At 43.2% G+C, this 21586-nt stretch overlaps 1 protein-coding gene across 1 annotated transcript; it reads right to left on the reverse strand.

Moving 5' to 3' along the window:
* Positions 1-5198: 5198 nt before the first annotated feature.
* LOC309380590 (fructose-1,6-bisphosphatase 1-like) lies at positions 5199-20908 on the reverse strand. The gene is made up of 7 exons (XM_081930741.1): positions 20639-20908; positions 17135-17297; positions 14941-15033; positions 13037-13177; positions 10034-10171; positions 8853-8972; positions 5199-5557 (listed from the first exon to the last, which is right to left on the reverse strand). The coding sequence occupies exons 1-7, from the start codon at positions 20806-20808 to the stop codon at positions 5366-5368; spliced, it is 1017 nt and encodes a 338-aa protein (XP_081786867.1). The 5' UTR covers positions 20809-20908; the 3' UTR covers positions 5199-5365.
* Between the last annotated feature and the right edge of the window lie 678 nt (positions 20909-21586).

Genomic DNA, 21586 nt, shown 5'->3' on the forward strand with positions numbered 1-21586 from the left:
CGGTTTAGTAAAGGTTCCTGAGCCCATGTGACTTACAGGCTTGGAATAGATGGGCAGTGCAACTCCTCTGAATTTTCCAGTCTGCCAAGAGATCCTATTAATCTTAATCTTAACCTTCAATGCCGGCTAAAAAAAAAAGGTGGTTTGGCAAGCCTACCCAACTATGTAATTATGTACATTTGTTTTTCAAAATTATTTTAACTATATTTTGATAATTTTTTTGTTTAGTGTTTTGTTGCATTTTTATTTGTATTTTAATGAATATTTTATACCATTTTATGTGAACTGCTTTGAATTCCCCCCCCTTGCTGTCCCCCTTCCCCTTAGATTTTTTCTAGATGATTTTTGTAAAAATTAAAATTCTCAGAACAATAATTGTCCTTCTAATTGGAAAATGTCAGTGATAAACAGTAAAATAAAAAAAAAGTAAAGGACTTCTGGGGTTGTGGTGCTTCTGGGGTTGCGGTGCGGCCGAGGGAGCAAGTGTTTATCAACAGACAGCTTTCCGGGTCATGTGGCTAGCATGACTAAACTGCCTCTGGCGCAACGGAACACCGTGACAGAAACCAGAGCGCACGGAAACACTGTTTACCTTCCTGCTGCAGAAGTACCTATTTATCTACTTGCACTGGCGTGCTTTCAAACTGCTAGGTGGGCAGGAGGAGGGACCGAGCAACGGGAGTTCACCCCGTCACGGGGATTCAAACCACTGGCCTTCTGATTGGCAAGCCCAAGAGGCTCAGTGGTTTAGATTACAGCGCCACCCACATCTTTACCTGATAAGCAGTATATGTGATGCAAGTTAGCTACGTGAACGAGGACGATCAATCCACAGAATACAAGTGGCAATTATTGCCAATAAGACCATTGCCAATCACATGCTCACCAACTAGTTTGGCTGGTTTACCAGCTGCCCGGATGACTTGGTCTCTTTCCTGGAGAAAATCAACCTGGCCTCAGTTACTCATGCTCTACTTATATCCTGCAAGTAAGCTTCACTACCGTAATACATTTATGTGGGCGTGCCTTTAAAGACAATTTTGAAACTGCAGTTGGTACAAAAGATGGGCGTCAGAATTAGGGTTGGAGTCTGCTAATTGGAGCGCATCATACTAATGTTCTGTTATCCCTTACCCCAGTATTGTTTGTTTGCAGTGAGTCATTAGATTCGAAAGCTGAATCCAGAAGTGGCTAGCCCTATTTCGGGCCATGTGACATCGCATGACTGAAACTTCAAGCTGCAGCTTGAAGCACTGAATTAAAGTTCAGCCTGCAAAGGAAGAATCTTATGACAACTGGTGAGTGACACCTGGACAGCTCTGTCTGCCAAAGTGAACCACAGAGGGTTAGCTACTTTCCCACTCATGAAATATATAATGAGAACACAGCCCATATCATCTAAAGTGGCACATTAGGCACCTGCCTGTGAGGTGTCAAATTCAGTAAGTGCCAAATCTGAGCCACAGCTACAAAGCAATTGCAGCTATGGGTTGAGTTTCCTTTTTGAATTGTTCCAGCTTGAACTGGAAAATTGCCTGGAATTATATTGTTTCACAGAGCAGTGTGAGGTTCCAGGTCGTTACCCAGAGTTTGTGTCTGTAATGTCTTTGATATATGGTTTATTTACACATATGTACAAACAGAGTGCGGGCGGCACTGAGCCTAGGGCTTGCCGATTGGAAGGTCGGCAGTTCAAATCCCCGCGACGGGGTGAGCTCCCGTTGCTTGGTCCCAACTCCTGCCAACCTAGCAGTTCGAAAGCACGCCAGTGCAAGTAGATAAATAGGTACCGCTCCGGCGGGAAGGTAAACGGTGTTTCCGTGCGCTGCTCTGGTTCGCCAGAAGCGGCTTAGTCATGCTGGCCACATGACCGGAAAAACTGTCTGCGGACAAACGCCGGCTCCCTCGGCCAGTAAAGCGAGATGAGCGCCACAACCCCAGAGTCGTTCGTGACTGGACTTAACTGTCAAGGGTCCTTTACCTTTACCTTTACAACCAAAGCCTACATCTCAAAAAGGTATTGCTTCTTCCATAGCCACAGCCTTGGATTCAAACAGACCACAAACACTGCTCTCAAGTGTTGCTCTGACTTTCCAGCTTGCTGTTGCTTCTGGCCCTGATTACTGCACAGTGGCGTAGCGTGGGGGGTGCAGGGGGGCCGGCCGCACCGGGCGCAACATCTGGGGGTTAGGGTTAGGGGATGCAAATCCACGGGTTAGGGGGCACAAATCCACGGGTTAGGGGGCGCAAATCCACAGGTTAGGGGGCGCAAATCACTTGCCTTGCCCCAGGTGCCGACAACCCACGCTACGCCACTGTTACTGCAACTTTCAACTCTAAACTCAGGCTTTGGCTTTCTCACTATCTTGCATACAGACTACTCCTCTGCAAAAACAAACAAACACACCCTCATAAACTGTGATGTCAAGTGCAGAAAAGGTGGGTGTGGTTCAGCCAAAATGGACTGGGCTGGTGGGCCTAATTTGTCTTGTGGACTGATGGGTTGCCCACCACTGATTTGCAGAATTGCGTCCTGCTTTTACATATATATTTTGGTACTGAAAATCAGGATATAAATTAAATGAACCAAATAAAATGTGTTGCGTGTGTTTTGCCTTGTTTCATTGGCTAGCAAAATAAATAGAATAACCAGGGCAGGATTAAGGCATCAGCCTGAGAATGGAGTCAGCAGTAGCAGTGTAAGAAGGGCAGAATGGCAAATGAAAAGCTTTCCCAGAGTCTTGAAACTGGCCCAAAGCAATTCTAATTTTAGCTTGGCAAGAGGAAAGTTGTGCCTGTGATGATTTAGCAATATCCAAAAGCACCTAAGGAGGATCTACTGTAGACTTGTGGAGTGCTCTTGCTCTTCGTTATGGTTTCTGTTCCCCTTCTCTTACGACACTGAAGTACCGTATCTTTTTAACCAAACAGCATTGTTGTAGAATGGTAGCAATGATGTTACAAACTGGACACCCATTTCTGTGTTGATTCCAATCTGGTGGCGCTTGAACTCCTCAAACTGAGTGATTCAATTTATTTTGTCACCCATGGTAAGAATCGTCTTCCAGTTGGAACCCAATAGTGAAATGTGACCAAAGCACACCATAAAGTCTTTAAAAGTTTGGGAGTACCTTGGTCTAGTGGCTTGCAAAGCTGAATTGTAAAAATAAAGAAGGAATGATATTAAAGATGCTTACCTTGTATGTATGTTGGCATATACTATTGAAGTGCAGCAATAAGTTTGGCATTTCCCAACTAGAACATTTTTCAGCCATATTTTATGTTTACTTAGAAGTAATTCCTGTTTGTTGCAGATTATTATGGTATTTGCGGCTTAATGTGCAGTCAAATCCTGCAGTTCTCAAGGAGCTTATTAAACCTACAACCAACAACACTAAACTCTATGGCACAATGGATTAAGACCGCATCCTTGTCTCATATTCACACCATTGTATCTACCAGCATTTGGGTGGTGCTTTTGTGTAGTCAGTCATGAGGTGAAGGCCTACTGAGTTTTAAGACTGGTCCATAAATGCAATTTTCTGATAAGGTCCATTTTCTATCTGCAGCCTTCCCATTATTTACTTAATGAAAATGCTATGGAAATATATTAAGAATGAAAACTGCTTAACATCGTTCAATTCTATTATTTGAAAACATGGCCCAGTTCTTCCTTAATGACTAGTCACACATGAAGTTCCCTTTACCACTGGCCCACATTCTTCTCATTCACATTTACAGAAGCACACCCATGCTCCTACATACACCCATGGGGGTGGCATGGCTGTACTGCAGAAATGGAGGAGCCCCAGAGAATGTAGGACACCAGGAACCCATGGAGGTTGGGCGTCTCTCTCTTTGATGCATATCTTGGATTTATATACTGTATTCCACCTGTATAGAATACAAGTCATTACTTATTTCTATTATCCAATGGGCTAAAGCAGCTCCTACGAGATGCTATTTTCTTCCAAGTGAATGCAGATGCAAGTAGTCCGTGTTACTGACACCATCTGTAATGAGAGACACTGACCTTTCACCAAATGCCAAAGTTCTTTAGTCACTTGGAAGGACAGTAACCGGTGTGGCAAATGCTGCTCTAGGTGATCATTTGTTTTGAAATTTCCTTTGAGGATGAGTTTCTTATGCTTTCCTCTCTACCAAAAGCAAAGGAGAAACTAAAATGTGTGTTGATTTCTGTGTGGCTTGTAGAGATTAACAGATTTCTCCATTTCTTTTATTATTTTATGGACACCACTGCCTATCTAGAGCTACCCGTCTTCTGGTTTAACTGATTTAGTATGTGTGTGAGTTTGAAGTAGCTTTCAGTTACCTGTACCTACGCACACTGATCAGATCACAGCACAAAAGAGGAATCTTGATGTGATCATGAAGTTGGGAGAAACTGTGCAGACCAGTGGTCTGAACAAAGTCTAGGTATCAACAACAAATGCAATTCATCATTTAACACATTTATCTAACTCTCATGCAGTACAGCCTTAAAATGTGAACTGCTATAACTGCTGGAATGAAAACTACATTAGTTAACTTGTTTGTATGACTAGGGTTTTATTGTTTTACATTGTGTTCTATATTCTGTTATGGCCTTTGGCTAATATAGAAATGGAACTGAATTGTAGCTGTGGCTGACATATCCCATTAAACAGATGAATCAACTTTTTCATTTGGGATCTACCACTAAATTCCAACTATCGAACTAGGAGTAATATTGACCATAGATATTTCACGGCACAGTATCCTCTGTCTTATTACCTCCCTTTGGCAATTGCTGCCCTAAAGGAACAACATGTGTGCACATATGAATACAGCCATGATCCTTCATCCAGGAATCCACATGGTCACACTAAGCCATGGTTTGGCTTTGTGTTATGTGTTTAGGGCAATTGAAATGATTGGTTGTACAGAATAGGGCCAGTTGCCTAAGGGTGGGGTATAACTTTGGCTGTAGCAGTATAATTCTGTGCTTCTCCCAAAGCTGGAGATGACCACTGTTAACTGTGCTGCATGTGAGCTGAAATAAAAAGAGGCCATAACAGTTTCCACCCATGTTCTGGATTAACCCATCACTCACATCATAAACATTCTAGTTTATTCAGACTACCCATGTATCCCTCTGATCTGCCCTGAAATTGCAAGCCGCCTACTGTGTAAGTTACAAATGAAACAGCTTTTTAGATTATTTTTTTTTAATGGCACAGCAAAATGCATTGAGTTTGCTTTTTATGCATATTGAAGTAATGGCTCTTTTGCATTCTATAAATTTGCTTCAGTCCGTAGTTTTGCACAGTTATGGTCTTTGGTCCAGTTGAAAGGCATTCCAATGGCAGATGCAGCCGCCCTCTCCTCATTTAGCTGAATGCTTCTTGACCATGGCTAGGTATTCCTGCACATCGTCTGGAGACCCCAAGACAATAGGCACACGCTGGTGAATGTTTTCAGGCACTATGTCCAAGACAGACTCCTTGCCTGTTGTTGCAAGACCTCCAGCCTTCTCGATGATAAAAGCCATGGGGTTGCATTCATAGAGGAGCCTCAACTGGAATTACATATGTTAAAAATAACAGATCAAGCATCAGCACTGCACTTGAGCCAAATGCTATACTCACAAGCAGAGTGTGCTACAGTTGTATAGTGCTCTCTGCACAGGTTTTCTACATTGCAAATGTCCACATGATTACTCAGAAATAAGTTCCATTGTGTCCAAAGGGGATTGCTCCTCAACAACCATGCTTCTAATGGTAGTATTGGTGCAGGTAGGAAACATTCCATGTTTATGCTTAGAGAGGCAGTGTGATATCATAGTTACATTTCCTCCAACATTTCTCCGATGAGTATAGGGACATCCTATTCTACATCTGGAAGCTTCTCCCGTGTTTGATTTCACTGCGCACATACAGACTCATCAACATCAGTCACCTTAAGCCAATTGCAACCTCTCTGCCTCACCTGTCACAGGACTGGTGTAAAGAAAAAATGTAAGGGAAGGGATCGTGTACAACACCTTCCACAGATAAAGGGAATGATACAAAATTTTAGCGATAAGCTGCCTTGAGTCCCTGTCAAGGAAAAAGGTGGGATGATGATGATAGAAACTGTGAGAATGATTAGGAACATACTAGAGAGTAAATCCTATAAAACTCAGTGGGACTTAGTTCTGAGTCAAAATGCTTCAGATGGCCATGTAAGACTGCCCAGTCTTGACCCAGTTACTTGGGAGTAAGCTCCATTGAATACAGTGGGGCTTCCTTCTGAGTATACAGTGTCAGAATCCATTTGCAATAAAAGACTCAACACTCCCCGTGTTTCCTAAGAAATGTCTGGTTGCAGCAGCATTGCGATGAAAGACTTTTAAAGTGGACTGGTGACCTTTTCCTTCGAAATTATAGGAAAGGCTTTATATGCCAGCGTCACCATTTCCTTCATTTGGTGCAGGGATTTATTTTCCATTTCTGCACTTGCACTCACCACTTTTAATTGTCCCCTGAGACATGGAGGATAAGGGAAACACAGGACATTCTGGGATCAAGTCAGAAACCAGGACTGCTTTTGTAATATTGGGTCAGTTGGAAGGGCTGAAGTTACAGTAGGAATGGAGAAGCTGCAGCCAGTACTTGTTGACCGCACAGCACGGCCAGTGGTCAGAGATTATGGTAGTTCTGGTCCAACAGCATCTGAAGGGCCATAACTTCCATATTTCTGAGTGAGTTGGTTGGATCAGAACTGCAGAGAGACCCAAGTTAGAGTCCTCACTCAGCCCTGAGGTTCAATGGATGATATTTATTTAGTCATTATCTCTCAGGCTAATTGAATTCGCAGGGATATTATAAGGATAAAAATTGGGTTGGGAGAGTGGAAAGAAGGGTGGGAACAATGTATATCAGCATGAGTTCTTGGGGGAAAGGTACACAGGTAAATGCACAGCTGGTCAACCAAACTATGCAAGAGGACAAAGCCTATTAACAGAAGTAGTACTGCTTTGCTCATAAGTAGAGGAAAAGGTCCTGTTTGTGACATTCTATGTAAATGAGTAACTGCCTCTTATCTACAGGCCGGAGCAAGCATTGAAATGTAGTTCAGATCAGTTTTTGGCTGAATAAACACAGTTAAGAGTTGGGAAAGAGTTTGCTGTAGAAACCACTGCACTTTCTTCTCAATTGTTGGTAGGCTGGGATTATACTTGAATGCCATGTTAGAAAAAAACTGTGAAAACTGAATGCAGCTCAATAATGGTTGCTCTTTTGTGGAGCAGGATATTCTGCTCCCTATACAGTGGTTACATACGCTTCAGGTTACAGACTCCGCTAACCCAGAAATATTACCTCGGGTTAAGAACTTTGCTTCAGGATGAGAACAGAAATCGTGCTCCAGCGGCGCGGCGGCAGCAGGAGGCCCCATTAGCTAAAGTGGTGCTTCAGGTCAAGAACGGACCTCCAGAACGAATTAAGTACTTAACCCAAGGTACCATTGTAATGATACTAGATATCAAAACTGGCAATTCAACAATTAAGCTGTTTAGTCTTGCTGCGGTCTCATATGTCAGATACATAGTCTTTTCCAAATTTCCCAGTTTTAGTTTATCCAGAATGAAGTGGTAGAATCCTGAGCGGTGGTGTGGACTGTACCACTTCAGATCGCAGGCAGGGGATGCCGTTTTTTATTTATTCCCTCGTGTACCAAGTTTCCTGCAAAACTAAAAGAACTATCACATGAGGACAAAGATTCCAGCTCACTCCCTGCTGTGCTAGTTTACTGATTGCAGAGTATGTTTAACACCAGGGGGTGGGGGCACTCTAAGCACTTTAATTTTTAAATTTTGTTTATTAAATTCCTGCAGGAAACTTGGTACATCCAAGGATCACAGAGTGGTTTACAATATAGAAAAACAAATATATATATATATATATAACAGACTAGCAAATGTAAACAAGAACTCTCCCCCAATAAGATACCCCTATTCATGTATCTAGTGTGTCATATCTAGTTTAGCCCCAGTCTTAAGTTGTAAGCTCATAAAATTTTAGCTTTTAAGTTCCCCGAGACAGGGAAAACTCTGTATGTCACAGGCAATTTGGGACAGGGTGTGTGAAAGAAATAAAGCTGAGCGCCTAAAGGAGTGGTGCCAAAAAGTATTGCAACCACTATTAACCTAATTAGCAAGGGGAGAGAAATCCAGCTGGTGATTATAGATAACAGCCTAGCCCAAGCGTATTTCATTCAGGAGCCTCTGATCCAGCACACAAAGGGGCAGAGATCTTTCCCAAGGATTGCTGACATTTTACCTACCACTTATTTCAGTAAATTCTTGCCTGGAAAAGGGCAACATAATGATCCACCGAGCCCCATTTTGTGCCTTTTAGAATGGGTGCTCTACTTATGTGATAAGCCCCTTACTATTTACTTTTTGTCCAGGTGCACTTTTAATTTATTTATTTAATTTCTATACCAGCCTCTACCTGGAGGTCTCAGGGCAGTTCACTTCCCCAGAACTCCCTACACTTTTGGTTGGGAGCATCACACAGTTCCTTGGATGTTACACCATCACAGCGCTGCTCAATGGTGTCCTATCTTGCATAGCAGAGAAGCCAGATACGTACTGGGGGAAACCAAATGATGATGGATAGTCCTCCCGCTCAACTTACAAAGGGAAAGCATGAGTTCTCCCTGCCTTTTGTTCAATATAACAGTGCCTTTCTATGACCTTGACCAGAGTGCCCAGACTTTGATAACTAAACACGTAGTTTAGAAGGACATTCAGTTGTAAAACATGAAGAAAATAGCAGCATCACATGATGAATTCTTGTAACAAATTAGGCATGTGCTAGCTATGTTACCTTTCCCTTGGGGCTTTTTGAATTGGCTGGATATAGGAAGATTCCTCCATACACCAGGGTACGATGCACATCAGCAACCATGGAACCTATGTATCTGCTGCCATAGGGAGCGCTTCCATCCTAGAACAGAAGATTGGTGAAATATTGTATAAGCGTTCTGAAGTTCTACATCCCCCAGACTGATGCGAAATGGATAGCAGCTGCTTCTGTCCCTGGCTGGGTCCAGATGGCAGCTTCCTGGTTGGGTGCTGTAGCATCCAATGGGAAGGACCGGAGGTGTTCCCAATAAATGGAAGCCCTTTTGCCTAGGCCATCACTAGGCTCACTATAGGAAAGCCAGCCATGCAAATGTCAATCATGCCTCTAAGTCACACAGGAAGATAAGGAATCAGTAAATGCTGAAGCAGTAAATATCTGTGCAGACTGCAACAAAATTACAACGTTCCTAAGCTGTAGGAAAAGCAAGTCAATCAATCAATCAATCAATCTGTGCAATGATCACTCATGTGCCTATTGTATTGTGTTTACTACTGCCTATCAGAAATTCCAAGACAGTACAGTGGTAACTTGGTTGTCAAACTTAATCCATTCTGGGAGTTTGTTCGACTCCCGGAGCCATTCAAAAAACAAGGTGTGGCTTCTGATTGGCTGAAGGAGCTTCCTGCGCTCAATTGGAAGCCGCAGAAGTCGGACATTTGGCTTCCGAAAAACGTTCGCAAACCAGAACGCTTACTTCCAGGTTTGCAGCGTTCGGGAGCTGATTTGTTTGGGAGCCAAGCTGTTCAACAACCAAAGTACTACTGTACTTATAAACAGCGTGAAGCTGAGTACTGTGTGCAGGTAACAATTCACACACCTTCCCATACATTTTCCTAGGGAGAGTTTTCACACCAGGAAACTTCCAATGTTCAAACCAAGTCTTAGGGTTCTCTGGACATGACACAATGGCTATATCCATGGGTTAATTTTGTACCCATAAAATTGTTTCTAAGCTTGGTACAAAAAAGATTGGGTTGGATCCAGAGGAGCCTCTTGTTGGAGAAAGGTGCTTTTGACCCAACGCACTGGTGAGGGTCCCACTCACTGTGAAGTTATATAAAGCAAATATATATGGACTGAAAGAAATGTTGTCTTCCGGAATATCTTGATAGCAAATTTATTTGCAGGATGTGAAAGCTTACCTGTGGAAATTTCTTATTCTTGAGATATTCTGTGACAACAGGGTCAAAGTATGCAGCATATCCCTCGTTGAGGCTGAAGATATTTCCTTTTTTCTTTATTTTTACATCCCTGTTGACCAAAATGAATTCCCCAATGGCCTGGCATAAGAAAAAAAGCAAGCCTTATCATTTGTACAGCATACACTTTATTCCTGAGTAAATTGCATTCGTCATTTACAAGACAAAACAAAAAATACCGCCATGTGAATCAGTGCCGGACAAGTTAATATAGGCAAAAATAGTGCATGTCTACAAATGAGGACAAGCCAGAGCATATTTACCAAGTGCATCCAGTTCACTGCAATTCCCTTGTGAAGGTATTAACGAGAGCCCTACGTGAAGGAGCGTGAGGTTTTAACAGGGTTTGGTGGAGTCACAGATTAAATTTGCTTTTTGTCTCTTAGCGTGTTAGGCTGCCGGGGTTGTAGTATGGACTGTTGGGATCTGTAGTTGTTGAGCGTGAAAGGTGTGTGTGTTGCAAGGTTGATGAATATGCACAGGTTGACTTGAACTACAGGTTAGTTAGTGAATGTGGAATTTGTGTGCGTAGAGTGGAAAGTGGTTTTATGGATTTTGATGTTTTATCCATTTTGTATTCTATATTGTTTAATTTTGTTTTCTCTTGTAAACTGCCTTGTGTTCCTTTCTGATAAAAGCAGTATATAAATTTTTGGGTGGGAAACTTCAAGCACTTAGGAATACCTTTTCCAATATCCTGTTTACTAGGGCAAGGTCTCAAAACAGTTTGCAGCAGCCTTTATCCATCTCGCCCTGTTGAAACTAGGATGCTCATGAAACCATTTGTAGGCAATGACCACACTGTCATTTCTTCACAGTTGTTTGAAGAAAAAATGCTACTACATACATAGAACGTAACAGTCTAGCTGCTAAATAATAAACAAAAATAAAGCAAAGGACATGCAACTACTTGAGATATACATATTGGAGAATGCTGGGCTCTAACAATAGAAAATAAACTCCAGTTCTTTTAAACTGAACAAACATAGAAAAACCCAAGCAAGGCTATGCAGCCTTGCTTCATCTAGAAAGCAATTTTAATTGAAGCTGCATGGCTCAGCTATGTTGAAACATGCTTTCTATTGTAGAAGCACAAAGATGAAAAGATTCTAGGGTGTTTAAGGTGCCTCTCTTTCTGACACACGCGCGCACACACACAAACGTGAACACCCCACTTACTCTTTAAGACATCAGATGCAATCTGAAAGTGTACAAGAACATCTGTTAACATGGTTTTGTTGAGATGTAGATGAACAGAAGATAGTAGCCATTTCAAAACAAGGCTGAGGAAAACCTGCTGCCTTAAATTCCAAGCTCCTTAAATGTGTGGTTAGCCAGTGGCTCTCCAGATGTTGTTGGGTTCCATCTCACATCTGCCCAATCTCACGTGGCCAATTATCAGGAATGATGGGAGGCGAGTCCAGCAACACCTGGAGCATCGTGATAAGCCATCCTACACACTAGTGCTAAAACGAAAGACAGCCTTCATGTACCAAAAGGCTTTAAATTTCCTGGAAGTCTTAATTCGAATATGATGCATAATCACTTTTCAGGATCGCTTGCATTCTGTGGGGATAATGACCTCTGTTTTCTATGCTGCTGTGTCTTATTAAACAATCTGCAGGACATGCAAAGCTTCTATTGGATAATTGGGGGTAGGGAATTAGTCAGCTCTTCTTTCTTTCTTTTTGTCCTTAAGAGAGCAGTTCAAGTTTGGGATATTTTTAGGAACCAAGACAGTGCAAGCACTAGCTCTTTAGTGAAGCTGCACACAAAGTCTACACTGGGTTTGCACTCAGTATGCCACTATGATGGAATCCAGGGCCCCCTACTGGCACCTGCAAGTAACAGGCTGGCTAGCACCTTGTTCTTCCTATCTGCTATTCAGAGCTTAAAAATAATAATTGTGCCCCACCCAGCTGACTGGGTTGCCCCAGCCACTCTGGGTGGCTTCCAGCATATATAAAATCATAACAAAACATTAAACATTAAAAAGTTTCCCTATACAGGGCTGCCTTCTAAAGGTTATATAGTTACTCATCTCCGTGACATCTGATGAGAGGGTGTTCCATAGAGTGGGTGCCACTACCAAGAAGGCCCCCTGCCTGGTTCCCTGTAGCTTCACTTCTCGCGCCAGAAGGCCCTCGGTGCTGGATCTCAGTGTCCAAGCTGAATGATATAACATCTGACTATGGAATGTCTAGCTATCCTGGCTGACAGCTATCCATGGATGGTGCTGAAGTAGAAGAGGCTGAAGGAGCTCTGCATGAATGGAGCTGAGCAATGGTAGGAGTGACTTGGCAGGGTGAATAGAATATGTAGCAACCCTGTATTGGGAAGTTTTTAATGTTTGACGTTTTATTATATTTTGCTGGAAGCTGCCCAGAATAGCTGGGGAAACCCAATCAGATGGGCAGGGTATAAATAATAAAATTGTTGTTGTTGTTCTTTTCTAGAGGAGAGTTGGGTAATCTTTGGTCCTCCAGATGTTGTTGGCCTATGACTTCCATCATCTCTGACCATTTGCTGTGGTGGCTGTGACTGATGGGAATTTGAATCCTAGATCTGGAGGACCACTGGTTAGCGACTTGAATTTTAAAGGCACCAACTGCTTCCAATTATCTGGCATGTTGAAAATTCTGTACAATTTATATCTTTTTTTGTCCTACAACAACCCTGTATTTTTTTAATTTTCATTTTACTTAAAAGAAAATAGGGATTGAAAGATTGCAAGTATTTGCAACCCCTCCGTTTGTTTGATGCACAGATACATATTTTGGTCCTTAAAAAGTAATACTTCACTTGACATTTTTACGGTGGAATAAGCTCTATTAATTTCCCTTAGAATAAACTCATTTCCCATTTGTATAAAACGATAAAAATATTTCTTTAAAAAGCATGACAACAAACAATAATATTTTCATAGGCCATAACAGCATTCCTTACCGGATCAAGCATGAAACAGTTGACACCACATTCGAGAGCAAGAACAAGCATGGTGGCACTGCCATAGAGGGCATAACCAGAGGCCACAAGGTTGCGCCCAGGTTGCAGAGCATCTTTCTCAGACGGTGCACCAGGAGAAACCTTGAATAAGAGAAGAACATAGGAAGCTGCTTCATGCAGAGAAAGGCCATTGGTCCATTGAGCTTTGGCTTCCCAGTGTTTCACAGCTGTATGTGGAGACTCTGGGGACTGAACCTGGGATCTGCATGCAGAGCGACTGCTCTACCACTTGAGTTATGACCCTTTCCCCAAAAACCTTAAAATCTGGACATTAAAAGCTTTTAACTTTAAGCTGTTGTTCTCTTCCCATGAAGCACCAAATATGGAGATGGTTAAGGAAAGAGGAAGAGTCCATGTCAGGAGCTAAAACAGATTTTTATGAGGCTGGCAAAAGTGTAATGGCTCCATTTAGTGGTGGAGAGGAATGAGGCACTGTGGGACACTTGCCTTTCCTCACCATTGTAGCAAACCATTAATCTGAAGTATCTCATTAAGACTTCTGCTTGGCTAGCAAACAACTTCATTATTGGTTTGTGTGACTGTTTATCTTTTCAGATTAGGTTGAGTAAGGAATCACGTGACTGTCAGCCTCATGTATGGCCCTGCTTGTGGGTTTAAAAGTCATGCTGCTTGCAGTTGCCATGTCCAGAAGCATTCTGTCTCAGAATCTATGGAGGTGAGCACTGGATTATGGGAACGTATGGCACAAGCCCAATTCCCTCCCCTTTCCCTTTTAGAGTTCTGGAGCTTGGAGGTGGTATGTTGTACAGTGGTACCTTGGGATGCAAATGGATCCGTCTGCGCATGCACGGGTCGCCGCTTCCACACACGTGTGTGACATCATTTTGACCGTCTGCGCATGCGCACGCTGCAAAACCCGGAAGTAACACGCTCGGTTATTTCCGGATCACCGCAAAGTGCAACCCAAAAATACTTAACTTGAAGCACATTTATCCCGAGGTATGACTGTACTCACAACTGTTTTTTACAAGACTAAGGGGTCCCCAACAAAAGGTAGAGACTCCTACCCACATTATCCACCTTCCAATTTAGGCTCCAAGTGCATCCCTGATTGGCATACCCATATGCGAGTGAAAATGGAAAAGTTACATAAATTATTAAGCCAATTGTATACATGCCAAAGTTGCATTGGAGGGATATTTGAGAGTCAAGAATGACAGCACTGAGCTGGATAGGCCATTGGAAGTTCCCTTTGACCCTTATATAGTAAATAAGCATAAAATAGATAAGACCTGGCTGTCAATACACTATCTTATTTTGCTGTTTGGCTGAGATTAGGTTTTAAGTTCCAGAGTATATGATTCAAAGACATCTTATTCTAGAAGCTAAACAATTAAAACGGGGGGTGTGCCTTAGACACAATCAGCTTGCATATTTAAAAACATGTTAGTCCAGAACTTCAGGTCTCTTTAAACAGTTTAACTGCCTGTCAAAATAAGGTGCAAGTAATATCCTCTCTGGAGTTAACAGAACTCTTACAAACACAAGTGCTTTGAGGATTACATAGCAAGTTTGCAGGTTTTGCTGCAAGATCATTTCCCTGTGTGAAAAGTCAGTTTACACCGTTAAAACCCATGGAACAGATTCCATTAAGCCAGCTAACCCTAATCCACTTCAACAAAAGAAAATCTGATATAATTTTACTTTTGTTTCACACATAACATTCACTCTGTTCAGTTAACCCTTCTCCCTACTTACTGACATTGAGAACGTAAAATGTTCAATATTAATATAAGCAGAAACCCAGTCCTCAAAGCAGTGTATTTTCTTCATTACTCCTATTACCTCACTACTTCCGTAAGCAACCATTAAATATATCCTACCTTTCTGTAGATAGCAAAAATGGTCCCAATAGAAACAAGGCAGTCAATGTTAGATGAGCCATCAAGTGGATCCATGCAGACTATGTATTTGCCCTAGAAGATAGAAACATTCAAATATTCTTAAAATTAACTAGATGTGTATAGTGCTTGTTTCACTGCTAAAATACTCCGACTGAATAATGCTTTTGAGGGTGATTTCAGGCAACTTTCACACTGATGATGGCTCAATTGCCAATGGCTCTTATGTGGATGAGGATTAAGTGAGAAAGGAGAATCGTGTTAAATATGCGTTAGGTACCCACAGCCTTTTTTTTAACGTATTTTTTATTAAAGATTTATCGGTTTACAAAAGTATGTGCAATGTCTTTTTTTTCAAGTTACATTTTCTACAGATCGGTTTCAAGTGTTGAGACATTAGTGTTACATTAGGAAGAAAAGGGGGAAAGAGGTAGAGGGGGCCATGGTGAGGGGGTGAAGTCAGGTGGCAATGTTTCTATTTTACTCAATGTATGTGTGGGGTTTTGTGTCAGTGTCGCTGGTGCAGGTTCTCTTTACTATTTGCTTGTGTGACACGGGGACAAATGGAAGAAGATGCCTTCACCCCGGTATGGCTCCCCTTTATCACATACACAGCCCAACAAGACAACGACAAGATAGACAGCATACGAATCAATATGGCTAACCTGATTCAAAAACACCCACTCACCCCACTCACACATGAAAACAAAGTTCACCACAGCCAATCACAACCACACAACCACACCCTAGGCCAACAGGGAAGGGCTGTTGTACAAAACTGATTACTTTAAACTTTTGTTAATCTGATGAAAACTGTTGATGGCAGGGATAGCCAAAGTGGTGCCCCCAATATGTTGCTCAGTTCCAAATCCCATCAGCCCCAGCCATTGTGGCTTTGCCGGGGCAGAGATTCTCTCCTTGTTCCTTCTCTCATTACTGTGCACTTACCAACATCCCATGCTCCTTGTCTTCCACCCTGTGCTTTTTTCTGCTACCATCACACTCTCCCAAATCTACCCACCATGTTATCAGGCATGCAAGGGCATTCCCCGTGCCAGCATCACAGTGCTGCACTCCCAGTCCCTCACACACATTAGTAACACACGCACAGCTTTATTGCGGTCCATAGACCCAAAATGCACAGTACAACAACAGCATATATCAACAGTTATAAAGGTGTAAGATCGGCCTTGCTAGCCAACAGAGGAGCTTTAGCCTGTACGTACTGATTTCTACTGGACTCCAATTCCCAACAGCCCCAGGCATGCATGGTCATTGGTCAGGGCCGATGGGAGTTGTAGTCCAGTAACACGGGGAAGACCTCAGGCCCTGCTGTGCAGCAGTTGTGGGGTGTGGCCCTGCCACTTCTATCCTCCCAGGAAATGTGTGCCTCCTACATCAGTAACAGGATACTTTTTGAATATCTCAACCAACTGGTGATTTTACATATAGTGTTATGTGTTTGCTGAAGAGTCCATGCTGGCATATAGAAAACGACAAGGAAACCCAGTCCTGTATTTGGTCCCATCAAAGGAAGTTGAAGTCAGGTTTATCCCGGTGGGGCTGGGTGCTGATAAGCAGACTTGCCTCAACATACCTTCTTCAAAACTTCCTCAGATAACCCAAATTAATGAATTTGCTGTAGCTCAGGCAACAGGAGTAAGAGTTTAGAGTGAACATCATCTAGTTTAGCCCTGACAGGAGTTATCAGGAAACATGGAATACCAATCCCACATTTGACAAGGTAACGGGACAGGGCTTAGCATGGAGAAACAGGTGGATGGAAAGGGTATTTACTCTCTCCGCTCATCAATTATCTTCTGAAAAATGCCTTTTCTTGGCTGTTTTTCCTGCAGTTGGGCTTACTTCCAGTTTTGAAAAACTTGGGAGAATCAACAGGCAGTGAAAGGATTATATGTACCCCTTTTGCCTACCAGTTATCCCCACCAATGCCCTCCCTACCATTTAGCAACACAAGAAGGGAGCCATTTCCCTCATAATGTCTAGCGCCACAGGCAACGGAGCAGAGCCTGCTTACGTTTTTCTGACCTCAGAAGGGCACTGCCCTTTGTCCTGTTTTCTGTATCTTAGGTTAATTTTTACATGTTTGAAGAGACAGCTGTTGCTCAATGCCAACAGGAAAGCAAGCATTGGGATAGTTTTGAGAGGTACTGACTTGTTTATCTTCTTCTACTATAAGGGCATCTTTGTTTTCTTCAGAGACAATCACACAAGTTGTGAAAGATGACTTCAGCATGTTGATCACCATGTCATTGGAAAGGACATCCAGTTTCTTGACTTGGTCTCCTGTGACATTGGTAGAACCAGCAATTCCATATCTGAACAGGGAAGAATAGATGACCAGTAAAAGATTTGTGTGTGTGTTTAAATAGGTAGGGCACATGTCCCAGCCACTCTTGTATCAAATATGATTTAGATATCTCACACAGATCCCCAAATAATTTGGTTCCACCAGGTCTTGTTATCCTCAGTGAGGGTTGCACCCTTTCTTTCAATAATTAGTTAAGAGTTCTATATTGAGACAGGGAGACAAGAAACACATAGACAAGTATCTTGACTTATTCATATATATTTCCAAACTGATGTTTCTTTTGTAACTCTCAAAAGAGAGCACACCACCCTTCTTCATTTTCATTTTAATTCTTAAAATCTTAATACACTAGTATGTTCTCTTACATCTCTTCAACTCTTTAGAAAGTGCTGAAAACTGCAACAGCACCTGATATTCCTACAACAAATTAAAAAATAGCTGCAAAAGATGCCAGTAGTGTTATTTCCACCCCCTGAAAGAGAATTGCCTGAAGAGAGTCAACATCTAACAGTCTCCCCTAATGCAATCCAACCAGTTAAGCACTTTTAAATCTCACTGATTTGAACCAACAAAACTTTAATTCATAGTTAACTTTCCATCTGAAATAGATGGGACTTAAAATGGCTTATTTTTCAACTGCCAAATATATACATATTTTTTTAAAACAGGGGGCAAACTAATTATTTTGTTGTCCTTTAAAGCCATGTCAAGGCTGAATTGAGCAAGGGAACTCATGTGTGATTGAAGCAAGCACTTGGATATGAAAAAAGCGTACCTTGAACTGTAAATATTACCTTGCTCCAATGCAACCAAGCTGTCCAGATTATAATCAAATGGAGCAAAGGCTAAAGCTTGCTTCTGTATTTCTCTGAAGTTCTTTTAATGCTACTGTTTTGCTTATGTAGCCTTGTATTTTAAATGTTTAATATCCTATAATTGTAATGAATTCATGCCATAATAAAATCACATAGATAAAATGTGAATACCACCCAGGACCACGTAGTAAGAAATACGCTGAAATGTTGTCTGAGTAACACATTAACAATAATGCAGATAAGAGAGTCACAGTGTATCAAAAGCACCATAAACGGCTACTGTTCAACTTTGCTTTAAATTAGCTATATATTGCAATTGAGGAAAGAACAACATAACCGCATGATAAAGAGTTTTAACGAAATATGTGCAAAGAGATGTACACATGGAGAGTGACAACATCACTGTCTCTGCGCTTCCCCTTTCCATGGAGATGGAATTACAAAAGGTTGCACTTTCATCATGACTTGCTCATGAAAGAGTAAACAAAGTAAAATGGCAATCGCGCTCAGGTTTCATTGTGAGATCTGTACTTCAAGAGTTTTTCGTGTTTGGGAAGGGAGGAAAAAAATGCATTTATATTGTGTTTCAAAATATGGAGAAATATGGGACTAAACCAAAGCTTCCTAAGCAAGGGTGCTTTTCCTCTTTCTTGTAGCGCTCTGAAATACTGTCAACGAACTTTTATATCCAGTTTAATTTATGTTCAGTTCATTAACTTATGTTTCCATGGAGAGGGAAAAACTAAACAGGAGTAAGCCACCAACGCCAACAGCTTTAAAATGAGACTGTTGGTGACTTCTGGTCATTATGGCTGTATGCCTCTCAATACTAGTTGGCTGGGGAACAGAAGTAGAAGAAGAAAAGAAGAGTTTGGATTTGATATCCCGCTTTATCACTACCCGAAGGAGTCTCAAAGTGGCTAACAATCTCCTTTTCCCTTCCTCCCCCACAACAAACACTCTGTGAGGTGAGTGGGGCTGAGAGACTTCAGAGAAGTGTGACTGGCCCAAGGTCACCCAGCAGCTGCATGTGGAGTAGTGGAGATGCGAACCCGGTTCACCAGATTACGAGTCTACCACTCTTAACCACTACACCACACTGGATCCCAGTGGAGAGCCTAGATATCAACTTTGTGGGTTTCCCACAGGCATTTGGTTGACCACTGTGAAAACAGGATGCTGGACTAGGCAGACCTGTGATCTGATCCAGCAGAGCTGCTCTTACGTTATGTTGTGCATACAGGTTATGAAGAAATAGTGCATCATGTGAAGTAATCTTCATACTGGCATGCACCACCAGATTAAAATGCAGCCCCAAGATTTCCATTAGACAGGATGTGAAATATCCTAGTGCATGTCATAAATACCGATATGGTATTAGATAGTTAGCAAATGAATCTTCATTGCCAAGATGAAGTATGTGATAGAATGAAAGGAACCCAGGACGGTAGAAAATTAGGGCTTGGGAATTGATAGATGATAATTTAAGGAGATTTTGAAGGCAAATGGCATCATAAATACTGGACTCGGCCCTAGGTAAAGGGACCCCTGACCATTAGGTCCAGTCGTGACCGACTCTGGGGTTGCAGCGCTCATCTTGCTTTACTGGCCAAGGGAGCTGCTGTACAGCTTCCAGGTCATGTGGCCAGTATGACTAAGCCGCTTATGGCGAACCAGAGTAGCACACGGAAATGCCGTTTACCTTCCTGCCGGAGCAGTACCTATTTATCTACTTGCACTATGACGTGCTTTCGAACTGCTAGGTTGGCAGGAGCTGGGACCAAGCAATGGGAGCTCACCCCGTTGTGGGGATTCGAACCGCCAACCTTCTGATCTGCAAGTCCTAGGCTCTGTGGTTTAACCCACAGTGCCACCCTAGAGAGACCCAAATAAAGATAGGAGTGGGTATTCAGCTTACGTTTTACTCAAGAGTATACCTATTAAAATTAATGAACACAACTAAGCAAGCTCATGAATGTCAACAGGTCTACTCGAAGAAAATCTTAGTTGAATACCACCCAGGGAGTATACAGAGCGCACCGGGCCCACGCAGATATTTGGGCCCTGGACTCAAGGCTGATCTCTTTCTCAAGCAAAGACAACATTTGCTGGCATCTTGGTGGATCATGGACTGCTTTAGAGTTCCAAGCAGAAACCTCAGGAAAGAGGTGATGTCAAGAAAATATAATATAGGGAAAGACAACTTCCAGGTTATTGGGGGGGGGGAGGATTTGCACTAGACTCCTGGAAGGGGTTTCCTGCGGTTTTGTGGGCCCCCAGACTTTTCTGGACTACAGCTCCCATCATTTTTACCTATTGATCATGCTGGTCAGGCTTATGGGCGTTGGAGTACAACACCCAAGGGAACCACGCCTCCCCCTGCGCTAGGGCTCTGGGCTGCTGACCCGGAACACTTGGCGGAAGATCTGGGGTGCGGGGCTGAGAAAAGCAAACCAAAGCGCCTCCCCCCGCTTAGGGAGGCGCAGCGACGGGCGAATTCAAGGCGAAGGATGCAGGTACTCGGCGGACTCACAGGTTAGCGATGCCCGCCTTTCGCACGGCGGTGGAGATGGCCTTGACAGCCGTGCACAGCGAGTTCAGGAGCTGCGTGAGCTCCCCGGTGCCCCGGGCTTTCCTGCCTTCCTCCATCACGAACCGAGTCAGGGTGGTCACGTTCGTGTCGAAGGTGGATCGGTCCGTCATGGTGACTGACACCCAAAGGAGCGGAGGCGACGAGAGGGTTGCTGTAGCTGCGCTCTAGAGACAACAGCTTTCTCCGCAGCCCGGAACTATCTACCACTCCGGGGCGGGAAAAGTGGGTGGGAGGAAAGAGGCGTCGACCTTCCCTCGCTCAACGGACCAATCCTGCCAGGGGGGCGGGGTGGGGGCGGTCCTATCCCGGCTCAGGGGCGTGGCGGAAGGAACTTAGGCACCTCCTTGCGCATCCAGGTGTTGCAACGTTCCATCGCTGGACCACTCCGACGCTGTTGGAGATGCTGGGGGGAGATGCTGGAACGGGGCGAGGCCGCAGCTGCGCTCGCGTGGAAGGGAGAGGCGGAGGAAGGGGAAGGAGAAGCGGGAACCAGAGAAGAGGAAGGCGGGCCGGGGAAGTGGCCGACGAGGCGGTCGTTGGGAGGGAGAGCCGGAGGTTGGCTCTCTGCAGCGGCGCTGGGCGTCTTTTTTGCCGCGTTCTGTTTGCTTAGAGCTGGGCGGGGAACTTCCTTGTCCTCGTGATAATAAGCGGTAATTTAGGCGGAACTTGGCATAGGGATCCGCTTGGGGACTTCGTTCAAGCCCTTCAAGGGCGAAAATAGAAATAAAAAGAGTGGTAAGAAAACTAAATAGGATTCGTGGGGGCTTCAGAATGTTACAGCCACTGGGGCGTCATGTATTCCCGCCTTATTCTTCAGGTGCAACAACGTTTGAGTCGGCTGGTAGCTTCTGCATCCTAGTAGACTCAGCTACCTTTTCCCAATATTCT

The sequence above is a fragment of the Podarcis melisellensis genome, assembly GCF_964234715.1.
Source record: "Podarcis melisellensis genome assembly, chromosome: 11".
NCBI classification, from domain to species: domain Eukaryota; kingdom Metazoa; phylum Chordata; class Lepidosauria; order Squamata; family Lacertidae; genus Podarcis; species Podarcis melisellensis.